A 19668-nucleotide genomic window follows, 5' to 3' on the forward strand; every position below is an offset into this window, starting at 1 on the left:
TATCATAAACAGCGTTCCATGGATATAAAATGTACAATTATAAGATTACAACCAGTTTTTTTTGCCCAGAGATGACGTTGGCACGGGCTAAAAACCTAGTTTTAAACTTATGATTGTACATTTTTATACTAGTAGAAAACTGGATATAATACGATGCAATACACAATTTTTCAGTATGTTCTAATCCACCGGTTTCGTGGAAAATGCAGTTTCCCTTATACTACATCACAACAACAAACTTAATTTTGGTTCTTGTGTTAGGTTGGGTTAGGTAAGGTTATAAGAGCCCCAATGGAATAGTACACACATTAAATAACAGCTTAATGTTACAAATGCTAGATAAAGGGGGTTATCTTCCGTCCTTACAAAGTTGGGTTTAACAACTTCTCATTAGGGTCGGGTCAAAAAATAAAGCTACTGCCGAAGCCAAAAAATATGAAAATATATAATTGTAAGGTCATAGGTTAATATTTACTGAGTTTTTAAAGAATACGTATTTAGTTGCTATTTTCGTAATAAAAAAATTCCGCTGTTTTGGTGGATATATTGAATGGTATTTACTGATAAATAAATGCAATTTTCTGATGGAGAGAAAAACAACAAATACTTTACATTACTAACATAGGTTAGGTATTTAGTATGTTGGATAATTTTAGTAGTAGGATGTTTGTCTTCAGTATAGAATAACTGTATTGGACCTACTTGAGTTTGCTTCAGTGGAAAGCACTGGTATGGTTTTATGCTATTGCATATTAACATTTTTTTATCCTCTTAAATGAAGTAGTTATGTTATTTGTTTGAGGCTTAAGATCTCAATAACTACTAAAATAATTGCACTTTCTTCTTTGAGGAAGCTTCAAGTAGATCCTTTGATAGTTTTATTCTTTTTATTTTCATGTCTTGGGATGGTTCTAAGATAATTTTTTCTAGCCCTTTTTTGCCTTTTTCATTACAGAGCCTCCAGTTAGTACCTAATCTAAGTGTTTTATGTTTGATTAAATAATAGTTATTTCTTTCATCGTATTATAAACGGCTTTCCGCGGATATAGAATGTACAATAATAAGATTAAAAACAACTGATTTTAATCTTATGATTGTACATTTTTATATTCGTAGAAAGCTGGATATAATACGGTGCTAGACATAGTTTATTCGTATGGATGAGAACCGGTTCCTATCCACCGGATTCGAATGAATACGAGAAATTCAATTCTTTTATTTCATCAAACTAATAATATTTCTGCTGTAAGCATCTACTCAGGACATTTCAAAATATTACTAAACATAAAACCAAGGAAAATACATAATTAATTCAAATTAAGAATTTACAATACTAGGATAGATATGCTTATTTTCAATTTTAAAAGCGAAGCTTTTCTATAATTAGTAGGGTTGGTCCGTAACGGATAGCTCTTTTCGTTAATCTAGGCATGTTTGAATTGTCCTATCGATTTCAAACTTTATATGTATATTTTGATTATTTAGTTCTGACACTCTACAAGTGTTAATGTTCGTTTGTCCTTCCGTTTCAGAGCTTCGCTTTTACGGACGTTGTCATCCTTGTTAATAATATGAAATATAAAAGTATGTAAGTATGTAGAATTGTGTTTTGGAAAGGTAGGCATACTTATACATTCTATCATCAGGGACACAGTGACAGTGCAATAAATATAACTGTTATTTTTTGAAAACCAGTAGAACCGCTAGATATTTATTTTTCTAGCAGGCCAGACTTAATCAAAATAATCAGCAGGTAAAAAGATAAATTATTGTACAAGTTTTAAAGATATATTCTTATTCAATTAATTGCTGATCAATATCAATTTATTTCTAATGCACTTGATAAATTCTGATTGATGAAATTTTACTAAATTGTCTTTTCAAACTTTTGTAAGTCAGATTTTAAAACTATTGAGCGTGTAAATTAGTTTATCGCCCATTGTCAAATCCCTTTATCCCTACATTGTACCTACCAAGTATCCACATTCTAAAATGTACCTTTTCAATGTTCTAACAAGTTAACCAACATTTTAATGTTTAATATTGAAGCTACTCTAAAACAAATAATTGTGTTGGTTTGTCTGTATGATGGCATGCATGCCTGTCGAGTTCCTTAAAATTGTATCATATTTTTTTTATTTATTTCAAAGTGCAGCTATTTTATAAGCGAGAATCCAACAAAGCAAAATGGTTTCATGCCTATTACCCCCCTAAATCATCTTATATTAAGAAGCAAAATTTTTTTTGTCATTAGATTTCGATAACTGCTGAACCGAATGAGTTTTAGATTTAAGAGAAGATTTATAATGGCCCTTGACAGGTTTCATGATGTTTTTGTTTTTGGATTTTAATCTTGGAATGGTTTTAGGCCATATTTCTGTCCCTTTGAATACGGAGCCCCTATATGCTAGGTGCACAGCCACTAGTATCTAATAAATCAATTTGAAGAAAACGCCATGTTAAAAGATTTTTTTACAATATCTGCCATTCTTTTCGCCAACATGTTACCGCTTGTTATTACTTCGCTTTTTTAATTGATTTTTTGTTGTTGAAATATTGCACTTAACCTTAATATCCTGTATTTATCAATTAATGGACTTCCAACTATATTATTTCTGTTATTTTTTTTTAACAATTTTGTAAGAATATCGTTCATTTAACATACACTTTGAAGTTAGGAAACGAGGCATGATGGTCAGGGGGACGGGATATGGAACTTTGAAGAAAAACAAGTAGCAACTGATTTATTTAGACAAAATGTATTATTCTATAGGATACCTACTCTTTAAATTACAAATGAAATAAAACAATCATTTTAAGAAATGTTATCTGGGATAAATATTTAGACATAAAATGTTTTTCTTGAGATTCTATATCCCTGTCCCTGGGCATTAGGAAAATAGAGGTGGGGGGGGGGGGGGGGGTTATGACGTCATTGTTAATAGATTCTAAAACGTATTCAGTCATGGCTGGTAACACAGCTTCATCATTAATACAATTTATATATGTCTGTGTATTTATGAATTCATAAAAATATTTATGTATTGGGGAACTTATTAGATTCTATTAGTGAACCAAACCACGTTTTTAAAAAGTAATTTAATTACTTCTGCCACATAATGCCTTGGCTCACAAACAGAGGCAACTTTTAATCAATCAATGTAAGAAGGGTTAGAACTATGCAAGTAAGGGTCCCGCAGTGGTATTTCAAGAAAAGAAAAAATACTCCACTTATTTTTTTTTATTTTGCAAAAAAGAAGAGAGGAGTATTTCTGTGCTCGCTTCGCACTATAAGAGAAATCAAAGAATTGGTACCCAATAATTAAAGATATGATCATGACTTCTAGAACAAGATCCATAATAAGTACATAGGTAACGTTATCATAAGCAGTAATTGACTTTTTTGTGTAAAAACTCAAAAATGAACCTTAAAATGTATGATCAACTATTATTATTCGAAGATTATTGAAAAAAGAAAAACTGTAAACCTTATTATGAAATAAAAGTGTGTATAAAGAAGGAAAGATATGGTTTTATAATAAGTTTTTGTTGAAGGCCACCAAATATGGTGTTCATATGGTATTGACAATTTGTCTACCTATTCAAAATTTAAAGGGGTTCATTTTATTCGCGTATTTTTTCTTAAAGTTGTGTGTATTCGTTTACTTTACAGAAAACACAAAAAATTCACCCATTTATTTGCCAGTTAATGTTTATTCGACTTTACCAACGTGTTTAATTGGATGTACTGATATTAATTAAATTAAAGAATAGATATTTTTCGAATCGTATGAAAAACAACTTTCCGCGGATAAAAAATAGTTTTAATCTAATGATTGTACATTTTTATATTCGTAGAAAACTGGATATAATACAATGCTATACATAATTTTTCAGTATGGCTTAGAGCTGGTTCTCATCCAACGGATATTACTCGGTTTCGAAGCTATACTGGAAAAGATTATCATCCTAACAAGACTAAGACATAAAATTCTGTCTGATAACTTGAAATATTGAAAAAGAAAATAGAAGGATGACTAATTCTTTGTGCTGTTTTATAATAATGGTTAAAAATAACAGGGTAAATATTGTATTTATCCTTAGTCTAAGTTTTTACCTTTAAATCAATTCAGAGCCATCCCAAACGCCTTTGACTACAAGAGCCTTATTTAATGTAACAGAGTAATTTTTTTTGCGTCATTCCGTAAAGTTGGGTGTTGGGTTGTTCTCAAACAGACAACTTTACAGTATTACGCAAAAAAATACCCTCTTTTTAAAGTTATTGTTTATTTTGTGTTGTTTTGTAATACATAACCAAATTCTCCATAACTATAATCAACCCATTTTCATAGGATTAAAAAGTTTTCAAAGTTTCACTGTTTATCTTTTCTCTTGGATAAAATTCCCCAAGGGGTAAAGAAAAGATATATTTTTACGTGGACATGTTAAAGTATTCTGCAAATCGACAGAAAAGAAAAAAAATATTCTTAATATGATTCATATACAGTTGTCCCCGGAAACGGAAATTGTTCCATTTTTCTAAGCCGTTTCTACGGTTCCAAACCAGTTTGTATCAAGTAGAAATAAATCCGATTAGAATCCGCCATGGAGCCACATTTATTGAAATAATTTCACACAAAATGATTTTTATTATATGAATTCATGCAACTAACAACTATTATACATTGTAATCTCCCATTTTGAAATTAATATTAGACCAAATTTTTACATTTACTAAAATTATATATTTCTATGTACTTCTTTAACTCTTAGTCTTTCTGTCAACTTTTTTTTGTAGAAAACTTTGCTATGTTCCTCAAAGTCCATACAATGTAACAAATCAAATTTTAAAAATCTTTTAAAGTATGTATATAATCCTCCTATGTTTTAAAACTAGTTATTAAACTATAACTAATAAAGAAACTATTGAGAAAGAAGAGTAAATGGGAGCTAAAAAGTAATATAAAGCTTCCAAGAATTGCTATTACAAAACAAATTTTTATTCGCAGTTTTGCTTCAACACTAAAACAGACCTTGGCAAAGATACAAAGATAAAACCTAAACTTATTTGGATTTATTTCAAGGACTCAACAAAACACACACTTCAATGACATTTTACTTTAAACTTTTCCTCTCCTATGGGACGGAAAAAACCATTGCTTATTTTGTATATTTAAAACTTAAAATGTCTTTAATTTATAAACCAACTGATATACACAAACAAACATTGTATGGAGAGCTCTAGTCTAATAATATATATAGTTTTTTTTTATAGCTTAAGACTTCAAAAACTACTAAACAGATTGAGCTCTTATTTAGAGGGAAGCTTCACATTGGTACGGAGTGGTTTTAGGCTATTTTTTGCTCTACATCACCCTTTTTAATTAAGCATAAAAATTACCATATCCATAACACGATCAAAGTTGAAATGTTTTTTTTGTTCTAATGTTTTTACAGTTGGAGTTATGGAAAGTGTCAAACTTGTCAATTTGTCTAATTGAAAGCTAGAAATAGACCAATTAGCCCTGTGGTATTTGATTTCAAACATTTGGCATCAACATTTACCAATCTTATAATTCTATTTAGGTAATTTCAATTTACAATTCACAGAAATATCAGAACGTAAATGGGATAGGATGTCAATAAATTTTTTAAGTAACAGGATCTATGTTTGTGTTTGTGTGCCAATATTATAAAGTGCCGCTAGACTTACTGGACTTCCCTTCGGCTGCCGAAGCTTTTTCTTTATAATACTACAATTGAAAGTGTGGGGTCTTACCTTATTGATGCTGGCAATGTAGATGGGTCCCTCTCCCTGGCAAATAGGATCATCCCGGCCGCCCGCAAGGTCCAGCCCGAGATCGTCATCGCTGCTCAGCCGCCGTCGGCCGAAATCAATGTCTAACGTCTCCGTTTCCCATTCCTAAACACCATCAAAGTGAAATTCAATTAAAATAATTAGGTAAGTAAGTCTAGTTGTTCTGTTAGAGAAAGACACTTTTTTGTAAATGAAATCCTACTCCAGAAAAAGAACTAAGTTTTTAATGGTTAGCGAGATCTTAAAAGATAAAAGAAAACCTTACTACTTTATATTATAAATACAGTTACATTTAGTTACTAATTTTTATAATATGAACATAAATTGCTGACATTAAATTGCATTCCTAGTAATTTATTGGCAAAATCAGACAAAAATTACTTTGAAAAGTCGTTAAGTAGTTTATTGTTACTTAAATATTTAGTAAAATGAATTATAATCGACTAAAACGTAGCTACTCTACATACAAAACAAAAAATCTAACCTGTAGGTCTGTATCAATGGCCGAGTCTCGGCTATGATTTTGGCCGATTGACCGCTGCAGCAGCCGTATCCGTCCCTCCTTCTCCAATGTGTCCACCCGTTCTCGTAGCTCTTTGTTCTCTTTCTTTATCTAAAAATAAGATAGATAGATAAATTGAACAGTAAAAATACACAGTCTTTAACTAAAGATAGATACCTACATAGTCAGATGAATACATACTTAAATAACAAAGTGACTTATAGACCATATGTTCAGTGGTCATAAAAAAATACACAAAAAGGCAAGGAAAATAAAAGTTGACAAAAAAAATATTTTCCAACTTCCTCAAAGATAATCCAATTAGAAAGAAAATTAAAAGAAATGAAATGTCAATAAGTAGAAAATATTATTAAAGTAAAAACATTACATCACACTTCTATATTTAGAAATGGACGATTACAGAGATTTCATAATGCTTTGCTAATTAAGAAATTAACAATTTTAAATAAAAATATTGTCAATGACTACAAACTTAGTAGATTGATAGCACATAATGCAACAATACCCAAAATTGCTGCTATCATTTGACAATTTAAGGTTACATATATTTAATACAAAATAAATTGACATCTTTACAATATTGATAGTTACTTACCCACCCCTCTTATAACTAACTTTTTAATATTTTGACTAAAAGTAAACAAAGATGTGCTAAATAAAATTACCTCATTCCTTGATTTTTTAGATTCATCTAAATCTCTAAGAGCTTCAGCTAACTCTGACACTGCCCTGTATCAAAATCATATTATTCTTTTTTATCAACTTCAATTTTGTGAAGTTTAGTTTTAATAGGTTGTTATTTTTAAATTATTTAGATACAACTCCATCTCTAAAAAAAAAAGATTTTAACTTCCATTGATTAGTAGAATTTAAAAAAAGCTATTAAATTGTTTTAATAAAAATAATAGCGCCTAAAAAGCAGTCAGGAAAAATATATGACCGCCAATGTTATTGTGCATAAATGCTTAAATTAAAATATGCACTATACTTAGTGTAATCTACACAAAAAATCATGAACCATTATCTTAAATAGCTGCCAAGAAAACTATTAAAGAAGTTCGTAATTACAGACGAATGACCCTAGTTGTAGAGTAGCTGAGTTAACAAAACTCTATCTATTATAGCTGCTCAGAAAAATATCAAAGAAGAGTCATAACGGACAATTAGACCCTAGATGTAGAGTAGCTGTGCTAACACAATAATATGATGTTTTCCTGTCTCTTTCACGTCGTAATTTATCACAGAGGGTTCGGATTGATTCCCGCTCAAGTACCACCTTCACAAAAACAACCATTCATGAAATATTTTTCATTTTAGAAATTGAGTCAAATGCTTTGGTAATATCAAACTATCATTAATTTTAACAATAAAGGGAAAAGTAGGTTGCGGGTAAAATCCGTAAAGGTTGTGTGTTTTAAGTTAAAAACAGTAGCAGAATGATAAAAAATTATGTTAATTTTTTTTTTAAATTTTGTCTATAGTTCTTTTCGATAACAAATACACATATTTAGTGAATATTATCGTTCTACTACTATTTTAAAGCCTTAAAACACACACCTTTACGGATTTTACCCGCAACCTACCTTTTCCTTTAAAAAAACAAGACTAATATCCCCAATGGGCCGTCATATAAAAATATAAGATTTAACCCCCCCTCGCCCTCCTAATTAAAAAAAAATAACAAGTAAATGGTTGATTTCCTTATCGCGCTCAGAGAAGGCCCAGTCCCTTCGTCCTTTGGCAACATCTGCTTCTAATCCAGCGTCTAAACATAATAATACAAACATAATCAAGATTAAATATTGTTTTATTCAAAGAGTAATATCCTCGTACGGGAAGGGCCATTTTCCGCCATTATGTCTGGTTCTTCTAGGGACCTTAAGGGATAAGACAATGGACGATGAATAAAATTACTTCTTTTGTAGTTTTAATCAATTGGTTGAAACGGCTAGACACTTAACTTAATGATCCAACTGATCAAAGTTTATAGTACCTAAATTTCCAATGTCAAGCGAATAAAAAGACTTGACTATACTGGTGTAATTACAGCCCAATTTTCACTCGTTAAAAGGCTTATTCTTAAAGTCTTAAGTTATGACGTAGTTTACAAAACAATACCGTTGTTTAGAACTCTCATTTTTTTATTACACAATCGAACTGCAAAGAAAGTATAAAATGGGATTAACTGCTATCTTAATTTTAATACCTTACGTAACAATTTAACCTTAATTGTATAAATACAAAGTTAGTATGGTATGTATTCACATCCGCATGTGTATATAAGAAACTTTTGAGCGGTTTCCCCTAACACTGCATTGTCGAGCACAAAAAACCTCCCCCTATTTTTAAATAAATTGAAAATAAGAAAGGGATAGTTCTTAATTTGTTTGTTTATTACTTCACGTTAAGTTAGGTTAGGTATTATTGAGTACTTGTACTGGATAGCCCGGCATGGTTAAATCAGCTTAGGTATAGGCTCCAAAAGGGAAGGGCACCCCGCAGGTGTTATGCATAGAAAACAACAACTCCCTGATTTTCGATTATTTTATTTCAAAAGGGAGGGATGTTTCAGTGCTCGATTTGGACTTTCAGAGGAAGTACCAAATGTACCTTAACCTTTGCTCACTTTTAGTAATAAACATTCACTCTAATTATTTTTTTGCCTTTTAGCGAACAGCAACACTATGTATGCATGATATGCGTGAGTGAATGCACACCAGTTTGGATAAGTTAAATTAAATGTTTGATAACTGACCACTTTATCAGGTTGGGAGGGAATATTGGACTGTAAATTACACTGGTACCTAAAGTTTCATAATCCCGTTTTCTTGTATGTTGGCCAAAAAACTTTGAGTATTTTCATGAAACCAGTTAGTTCTAAACTAAGTGCCCAAACTTTTCATCCAATAAATTTAATTTACAGAAAGGATAATTTTGTATATAATCCTTGGGTATGTACATCAATTTATCCTCCATTGTCTTATCCCTTATTATCCCTGCATCTCAAGGGAGAATGGTCTGTGTGTGTGTGTGTGTGTGTGTACTTTTAAACCTTTAATTCTATATCCATCAATCAACCTTTCATTATAATCAAATCAAAATATCAATAAAGTTAAATGTAGATGATATAAGTTATTTTCTAAATTAAACCAGGGCAAAAATACCACATTCGTAGATTATAATTATTGGTGAAAAAGTTTGACAGTGCCAGTTTGTACTATAAAGATCTAATAAAAGTCCCCAAGATGTAAAAACCAACGAATGAGCGAACGTGTTTGTAACAATTGTGAGTAAAATTGACAAAGACTATAATACTGTTTATTAAATGCAGTTTCTAATAGGTACATTATGTAGTTATTATTAAAGATATGCAAACAAAAACAAACGACATTGTAGAGTAGCTTTGCACATTCATATATAAAAGTAACAGGATCTTTTTCTGTTTGTATTAAAGGATCTTGCTGACCACTGAACCGATATGGTTCTTTTTTTACAATGTCAAAGGTCCTGGGAAGGTTTGTATATGAATATTTAATTTGTGGGAAGTTACAACCTACAACCCAAAAAAAGTCGCAAAAATAAAAAAAATTTCCCCCTAAATACTTTTTTGCTTTTTCTTTTTAAAACTAAATTTCAAAGTAGGGGAGGGGACGACTTCCTCCCCCACCACCTTTAATGCCCCTAAAGGCCTCCAGGGGGGGGGGGGAGCCACTAGAAAAGCATAAGACAAAATAAGAAGGAAGGAAAGAACAATTTGTTTATGAAAGCGACACAAGAAGATTTAAAGATAATTGAAATAAATCATAGGGGAACAGCCCAGGGATTTAAAGGGATAAGACAATGGTCAATAAATAGATGTACTTGGCCAATTGATGATACACAAATACCTATTCTGTAAATTACAATAAGTGGTTGAAACGTTAGGACACTCGACTTAATAAACCAACCAATCCAAACGCAACAAGTCGAAAAAATTGTTAATCCAGCGAATAAGAAAACGTTTGGTATTATAAAACTTTGGGGACAAGTGTAATAAACAACCTAATGTCCTCTCCCTCCCTGGGAAAAGGCAGCTAGGGAATAAATGAATGCTGGACAGATAAACCATTCATTTCGGTCCAATTATGAGATGGATTATTTTGATTAAACTAAAAATTAAATGTCCAAAACATTTTTATAGATCCATTTAAACTGAACTACTAGTTTATATTTCAAAATAAGATAAGCTAACATGATTGAATCTTCCTTGAATATTAAAACAATAAAAGAATATTTTACTTTCTATTTTGTCATAAAACTTTTCATAAGTACCTAGTGTAGTTTCTGTCGTATAGACTAGCGGCTACTCCTCTAGAGACCTCTAGTTCGACCCCCCCCCCTTTATTTTTATTTTATAAAGTTAAAAAAATATAGGAAGGTGGGTCGGATTTTTAAATTTTATTTTTAAAAGAGAAGAAATTGGAGGGATTTTCTTTTAGGGGCGATTTCTCGAGGGCGAGGGAGGTTGTACCGCACCCCCCTGAAATAGTTTAAAAACCTTCCCATGACCTATGAGAAGTGGTTAGTGATATCCTTTGGTACAGACAGACACACACAGATCCTGATACTTTTATATAAGGATTGACCTTTTACGGGCATAATTGTATTGTATTTTTTCTACTTTAGGTTAAACTGGTACTTAAAATAATATAATATAGCCCAACACAACATAGACAGTTATAATTGAAATTTGCTTATTATTCATTACAAAGCAAGCAAATTTACAGACTGGCCAGCCAATTTTGAAAATAAAAAACGTACATAACGTACACAAAAAAATACGTTACGTACATAAAAAAAGTAAAAAACGTACAAAAACGTACATTCCTAATAAAAAAAAGTTAAATAATTTCCTAGTTACCTATTATCAATACATTTAAGTCTACTAGCAGCTACCTGTAAAGGAGAACCATAGCGAACTGACAGACACAAGATATCCTATTACTCTATTCAAAAGAACTAGCGTCTACGCTCCTAAAGGCCTCTAGGGGCACTTGAGGAGGGGAGAGTTGAATTTAATAAAAAAAAACATGGATGACAACATACATAAGTAGCGAAGCTCAAAAGTTATTTATAGACATCTGGAAAAAAATTAACTTAAAATCGCAATTAAAATTCATTTTTGGGGGGAGGAGGTAGTTTTTTTTCTAAAGTCAATTTCTCTTGGGAGGGTGGATGGTGATACTCTTCCCCAAAATAGTTATAAAACTTCCAAAAACCTATGAGAAGCTATCCTGTTAAGGAGAACCATATCGGTTCCGTGGTTAGCGAGATTCTTTGATTCAAACAAACAGACATTCTGTTATTATGTACAAAGTATATCCTATTATAAGGACCAGCGACTACGCCATTAGAGGCCTCTAGAGGAACTTGATTAGGGGGGTGGGGAGTTGAATTCAAAAACCCATTTTTTTATTTAAAAATAAAAAGTAAAAAACAAGGATGACAACATCCTTAAGTAGCGAAGCTCAAAAGTTATGGATGGAAATCTGGGAACTATATAAACTATAGAGTAGTGTCGTAAAAAATAAGCATTTAACTTATTTAAATAAATCACAAAACCTTTTCAAAATATATAATAACGTGAAAATCTAGGAATAAATTTAGCCCCCCAACCAATAAGCAAATCTCAATGAAATTTAGTGGAAGTATTAAGAATGAAAACTAATACAATCCCTGAAAATTACTCCCGTCTATCAGGAATATGAGTTGTGAAAATCACAAAAACCTATACATCTAGGAATCGATCTAGCACTGCAACAAATAGACAAACCTTAAAGAAACTTTTTGAAAATATGTAGAATGTGAATTTATTTATTCCCTGAAAATTTCAGCCGTCTATCTTGAATAGAAGTCGAGAAAACCATGAAAAAAAGAAAATCTAGGAATAGATCTAGCACCCAACCAAAAGGCAAATCTCAATGAAAATATGTAGAATGTGAACTTATTCAATCAAAAAACAGGAGCCGAGAAAATCACGTTTCTCCGATAGCATAACGGACTGACAAAGTGATTATAGAGTAGCTTCGCTAATAATTTTTTTAGTGAGGGAAGGGGGAGTAGACCACCCCCATTTCTGATTTCAATTTTAAAAAGAAAGAAAAAATAGGGGAAGGGTTGTGATTTTTTTCTAAGAGTAGTTTCTCTTGGGAGGGTGGTTGTACCCTCTCCCAGGACCTATGAGAAGCTACCCTGTAAAAGAGAACCATATCGGTTTAGCGGTTAGCGAGAACCTTCGGTACAAATAAACTGACAGAGAGACATACATCCTGTTATTACGTACTAAGTATATTCTATTAAATAAAGTAGTAAGTTTTTTGTCTGATGCTTAAGATTTTCATAACTACTTCACACAGTTACCGAGATGGTTTTAGGCTATTTTTCTACCATTTTGAATACAGGTTCTTGAAGGGATATGGAAGGACAGAGAAAATAGCCTACAACCTCACAAAGATCATGTCGGTTCAGCAGTTAGCGAGATTCTTTGTTACAGGAAAAAAGGATTTATAGGATAAACATATAATAGGATATAGGGTTATTTTGTCTATTGCTAAAGATCTCAGAAAATACTAGTCTTTAATACAAAGTAAATCAATGCCTGTCTGTCTAAAGCTTAAGATCTTGGTAACCGCTGAACAGATTGGGTTCTAAATTCTAATCTTCAGGGAATATATCTACTATTCCTGTGGTAGTTTTAGGCTATTTTCTTAGAGTGTGAGAAACCCACCACCCCCCCCCCCAAAAAAAAAAATCAACCACCCCTCAATTTATTTTTGTAAACTAATGCAAATCAGCGGGGTGGGGGAACCCCCACCGCACCCTGGGGCGAAGCCTAAATGAAAAAAATAATCACAATCTTTTTTTATATTTTTTTTGGACAAATTTCCAACTAACGATTCTATAAAAGAGGGATACGAAGCCTCTAATCATAGTAGAAAGTAAAAAGCTTTAAGTGTCCCTCCCCCAAAGAAAATAGCAAAAACCATCACAGGACTATTAGGTATATTCCATGAAGAGTAGAGCACAATAGGTTCAGTGGTTACTGAGATATTAAGCTTCTGATATACAGACGGACAAGCAGACGGACAGACATCATTCTACTTTGCATTATAGATAATATACTATTTTTGTAATACTTTTTGTACAAATACAAATAAATATACAAATACTTTTATACTTATATTTGATTCTTATTCTTTAAAAACTGAAGATACCAAAAAATAAGACTTCTTAATCCTACACTGTGCACCATATGATATCTCGGAAAATTTACCCAAGTATATAAAGAATTTGAAAAAAAATTATTGTAAAATCTATTAAAGGGGTAGTAGCATGAAATGCATTTAAACTTGAATTTAGTCAACTGCATATCTCTTTCTGTTCAATAGTTTAAACTATATCTATAGGACATATATTTCAAATCCATAAATTTAAACTGTAAGTTCTAATAACATATATGCATAATTTACATACATATTTTTGTTCTATGAAAATTGAAGATATTACCTATTGAATTTATTTAAATAATACACCTAAAATTTTCGTACAAAACATACAAATTACTTTTCTGCTAATATTTGATTCTTATTATTTTTAAAAAAACGTAAAACGTACAAAAATACAAATTTCAAAATACGTTACGTACACATATCAAAATAACGTCCAGAACGTACACAGATTCTATGCGTAACGTACAAAACGTACAAAACGTACACTCTGGCCAGTCTGAATTTAATTAGAATAGAGAACACGAGGGGATGCGAGCTTTCATATTAGAGTCATTATACCTAGACTGTGTGTTTTATTTTAAGATTTTAACTAATGCACATGGGGTCAAAGACAGGATTAAGGCTTAGTTTCGCAGGCCGCAGCGGGCTAGGAAATTGATATTTGGTTCAATATAGTTACAAGTATAGATGTATAATCCAAACCACTACTTGGCCCAAGTAATGGAGACCCTTTTCGTTTGCTAGCAAAGCTAATTGTTTGTTGTTCTTTTGTATCGTCTGTGTTAATATTTCCCACGCTAATAGCTGATTTCAAAGACCCAATACAAAATCGGGACAGGGTTACATCTACCTCATGCCCCCTCTATTATTACTTTAATTTTTTTTTTATATAATACAAAGCCAGATCAGGTTTTGTTTCTTGACATACTGCTGCAATACAATTTTCAGAGAAAAAACCTATATTTGATGGGTCTAACTACCCATAAGTCTCATGGGTGGGCAATGATGGAATTTGAGAGCAATCTAAGCATATATAATTTAATTCTAAGGCAAATTGAAGCGGAGAAAGGGAAGTAGTTGAAATATACACAACTAGCGGTTTCGCCCCTAGACCCTCTTCATTTCATTTGAGATTTAAAAGTGAAACAGTTTTTTTGGAGGTGGGGGAGAAATTTTTTGCAGGATCGACTTCTCTTTGGGGTGGGAAGTTATCTCTCCAAAAATTAAGATTAATTCCAGTTTTATTATATTTATCTATTTTTTCGTGAATTATTGTCTTTAATAAAAACACGATACATGATTTTTCAGTATGACTCAGAACCGGATCTAATCCAGCAGATATTAATCGGTTTCGATGCTATTCTGGAATACGATTTAAGTTTTTAGAGTGTTGTATAATTCTGACAAGCCGTTTGTAACAATGAAAATCTGAATTGAAAGCGAGTTAAGTTGTTTCCCATTCAGTATTTAGCTTTCATTTATGCAAACTATTTGGTTAGTCTGGGATGGACTAGGATATGAACATTTATTATGTAATAGAGTTGTTTAAATTAAGTGTCATTAAGAGATAGCATTAAATTCATTCCAAGTCTAGGATAGGCTTTTATATGATAAGGGTATTTATTCTGTAATAGAGTTTTTTAAATTAAGTGTCATTAAGAGATGAAATTCATTAAACTATTTAAAAATCTAGAAAGAACAGTAATACACTGCTACCCAAAGTTTTATACCCACGGTATCTCATTGAATTCAAAATCTTTAGGTTTTAGACTATTTTTGGGGAGAGCATCTGCACCCCCCAATAAAAGATACTCCCCACCTAAAATTCCCCTAGCGGCTTCTAGGGGGCGTAGCCGCTAGTTTATATAAATACTAATGTTAAATAATATTCTTATGAGATGAGCCAAAATCCTTTCTTTCTGAACAAATTTTGAGTGATACTTAATTAGCTAACGTTTTTCTGGGCACTATATTTCATTAACTTCTTAATAATCTAAGATAAAAGAATGAAAATTACTTACTTCGATCGGGTCCTGGATGCATTAAAAAAGGAAAAAATGTTAATTATATTTAAAAAGATTGTAAACCATTAACTTTAGTGTCAATTGATAGGTATTTCAGCATTCATAACAAAATCTAGGATAAAGAGTGGATCATAAACATGCATTGTTCAGGTACTGAGTAACTCAGTCAGATAAACGTACGAATTTTACTTTATTATAGACAGCTTTCCTCGGATATTAAAAAATTGAATAATTAAAACCAGTTTTGATAGCAGATTCGAGGGGCCAAATGTCCGTGCTAACAAATTTGGAACCTATTAATTTATAATTTTTATTTTGATATTCGTGGATCATTTACTGTAATACGATGCTATACATGATTTTTCAGTATGGCTGAGAACCGGTTTTAATCTAGCGGATATTAATCGGTTTCAAAGCTATACTGAAATAAGATTTCCATGCAATTAAAAAACTGACCTTGAAGATCACTGTTGAGTTTTTCTATGTGTTTCTCGAGTCTGTCAATTTCCAGCAAGGCTTGCTCCAAACTTTCAATCTAAAATAAATAAATCACATAAGAAATTAACATAGAACTCAGTCATATCATATTTATTCTGTATATTTATGATACCTAAAAGTGAATTTTTTGTAATATACAACATGCGCCTTTCATAGGACTTTTACCAGCAGCTGTGCTTTAGGGATACAAACCTCTCCTATACCTATTTATTAGAGTTACTCAAGAGACACATTGTCTGATTCCACCAATAGGAGAATACTAATACGTTAGGGCTTAATTTTTTTCATTTCGTTCGTATTTTAAGTCAGCTATAAATTGTCGCATATTTTAGGATTAGGCTTATCTGGGTAAATAATTTGTTTAAAAATTCTTCCCTTGTATAATGTGAAGCATATGACAAACACATATTAAGTCAGTAATGAAATTCTTTTATTAAAGTTAGCTTTCTTAAAATAATATCGTCGAATAAATTCTATAAAAATTTCGTCGTCCGTATCTAGTAGGTATGTAACAAAATGTGAAAAAAAAGTTTCTGTCTGCAAAAATTTCCTTTTTTTTATTTTGACGATAAATGGGGTCAGTTGGACTATCTAGATATACTATATCTTTTACCTATTTGAATCTTTCCTGCTTTGCAGGGTGTCGGAGCCGTATAATTTTGATGCGGCTCCGGCTCCTACCTTAATATTAATATATCAATTTTTTTTCATTATTGAATTTGATAAAATAAAATAAATAATATAAAATATTTTGCTTTTATTTGATTAAAGCTATATAAAAGTAGAAGGATGTGTGTCTATTTGTTAAGTAACAATAGTTTTTCAGTTTATTATATGGAAATAGACCGTTGCCAAATTATAATATTACTTTAAAAAATCATTTTTAGCTAATTCGGAGCCGGAGCCGTTTTTAACGAAAAATACGGCTCCGGATCCGGCTCCGGCTCCACCAAAAATGTTGCTGCTCCCGGCTCCGGAACACTGCTGCTTTGGAAAACGTTTTAGCGGCATTTAAACGAACAAACGAATACCTAGATACATAATCTTTTACAAAAAAAAAATTACGTTATAAAAAAAAAGGTTATTTGTAGGTATTTATTTTGTATTTGTCTTAATCTTGAAATATCATTAAAAAATACTAAAGATGATTGGTCTAACACATAGACTGTAAAATTGAAAATATTACTTTCTCCATAATAATGTTCAATACATAACTACAACAGGTACTAACACAAATGAACTATACTGTATAGGAACAGTTTACCAACAATTATTCATAGATTTTTTTGTTTGAATTTAATACATGTGATTAATGTTCTTCCAGAAAAAGACCTAAACCCCAAGTAGATATGATTTTTAAAAATTAAATCAAAATTTATCATTCCAAAAGTGCGCTATTACTAAGAGTTTTTCAAATATTTAAGATTTCGAACTACAAAATAGAAAATTGCTGCGATTTTAAGAATAAAATCCAAATATAGCATCTCAAATATTATTAATAAGAGTATAAGGATTCGATGGTAAAATACATCTTACAAAATACAATAGTCTATCCATTTATCTAGCGAGGCAACTCAGTGAGCCATATTCAATTTGCGTGTCTACTACTTTGTTATTATTGTTGGTGGGTATTCATTTCCGCATATGTCTTCAATGGATAAAGGATTTACGTGGATATATTGACAAGGGAAATTTGTTGTCAATTTAGCTTGCTGATATGAACCTCATTTATTGGTCAGTTCGTTTGTCCTGTAGGCGGGAAGGGGATGGGGTAAAGGGGGTGGATGGGAGTTATCGTTATTTTAGCCAGCTGCAAGCATCACTTTATCAGAGTACACGAAAATATGGTGCAACATCCAAGCAATAATATATCGATTATACCCAATATTATTAAATCAGAGCTGCATATTATTACAACAGCTTTTTCATTATCCCCATAATTAAAAACAGTTTGTTATTTGTATCTACAAGTAGCTGTGATTCTATCATCCAGGGAATGGAGGTCAGAAAAAAAAAGACTAGCATCATCAAAGTTAAAAATAAAATAGCCTGAAACTATCCCGGGATCTTTGAGAAGCTATTCCAAATAAAGAGCTGAAGCGGTTCATGAGTTCTTAACTTAGAAGCAAAAAAAATACAATACTTAATACAATAAGCATTTTGTAAATATAAAACAAAATGCTGATGAGATAAAATGCGTAAGTGGAGGTACACCAATTTTTGTATTTTTAGAAAATAACATATTGCAGTAAATTCTAAAATACTTTTGGGAATATGAAATATATAGATGCTACTGTTATTCATTTAATATACAGATTTATTTCTTTATATTTGCACATTAATTTCAATTTTATGATTTATATTCTTACTCCTATGCAGAAAAAATTAAAGAAAGGGTTTCTTTTAAGGGAGGAACATTAGACTGTAAATATGTAGTAAGTCCCCAAAGTTTTACAAAATCTCATACTATAAAAAGGTAGTAAATTTTTCACGTAGTTACAGTAAAGTTGTAAGTAACGGTTTAGTCAAATGCTCTTATTAAGTCAAATTGTATTTAATTATTTTCTAATTTTTTGAAAATAATAGGTACAAACTTCAGAAGGGGTTATTTTGTTTATCATGCATGATTTGGGGATTCAGACTGAACATATTTATGATACCTTTTTATATACATTATTACAAAGCTTCCCTGAATATTAAGTAAAACCAATTCGTCGTACCATCATTTTCCAAGATCTTTAGGTGCAAAGATTGGATTATAAATTGGCATAAATCAAGATTTATTTTTCTCTATTAACATTCAAGTAAAAAAATGCATACAAAATGACTTAAATAAACAATTAAAAGACAATAATGTAAATTCTTTAGATATTCTTATACAATTTCTACCCAGGAATCTAAAGGGACAAGATAATGGCCGATAAATTGATGCGCATCCCCAATAATGATACACTAAATTACCCGTTTTGTAAATTATAATTAGTGGTTGAAACACTAGAACACTCAACTTAATGAACCAACCTAATCAAATTCAATAAAAGTCCCCAAAGTTGTTAAGCAAACAAACAACAAAAACTTTATTATGAAACTTTGGGAACTAGTTTTATGAACAGACCAATGTCCCTTCCTTCCTGATTTCTCCTCCTTTTACCTGACTAAATAATAAAATAGTACGCCAATTTAAAAAGAGAATGTAGACAGGGAGGGAGGGGACAATGGGCTGTTTATCCCACATGTCCCCAAAGTTTTATTATACAGTTTTCCTATTCGTAGGCTAAACAACTTTGGGAACTTTAATTGAAATTTGATTTGTTGTTTCATTAACTTGAGTGTCCAAACGTATAAACCTACAATTGTAATCTAAGAGTAATTTTTTATTTCATTATTGGGGAATGGGATATACATAAATTTATCAGCTATTGTCTTATCCCTTTAGATCCCTGGAATGTAGAGGTATTTTGTTTCTATATCGATAATAGATACACACATGTGATAGACAATATTACAAACATATATTTATCCAAATACTCTACTACA

General features: G+C 31.3%; 1 protein-coding gene across 5 annotated transcripts in view; it reads right to left on the reverse strand.

Moving 5' to 3' along the window:
• Positions 1–19668, reverse strand: part of LOC145328366 (uncharacterized) — a 151958-nt gene that overhangs the window by 67244 nt on the left and 65046 nt on the right. For all 5 annotated transcript variants that reach the window (XM_080171995.1, XM_080171997.1, XM_080171993.1 and 2 more), the window contains 7 exons: positions 16090–16168; positions 15631–15642; positions 8041–8106; positions 7555–7616; positions 7007–7069; positions 6303–6431; positions 5780–5923 (listed from right to left, as the gene is read on the reverse strand). In XM_080171995.1, the coding sequence (XP_080028121.1) occupies positions 5780–5923; positions 6303–6431; positions 7007–7069; positions 7555–7616; positions 8041–8106; positions 15631–15642; positions 16090–16168 (555 nt within the window). The remainder of the gene's footprint in view (positions 1–5779; positions 5924–6302; positions 6432–7006; positions 7070–7554; positions 7617–8040; positions 8107–15630; positions 15643–16089; positions 16169–19668) is intronic.

The sequence above is a fragment of the Acartia tonsa genome, chromosome 9 (genome assembly GCF_053477335.1).
Source record: "Acartia tonsa isolate MP-2025a chromosome 9, ASM5347733v1, whole genome shotgun sequence".
Classification (NCBI taxonomy): domain Eukaryota; kingdom Metazoa; phylum Arthropoda; class Copepoda; order Calanoida; family Acartiidae; genus Acartia; species Acartia tonsa.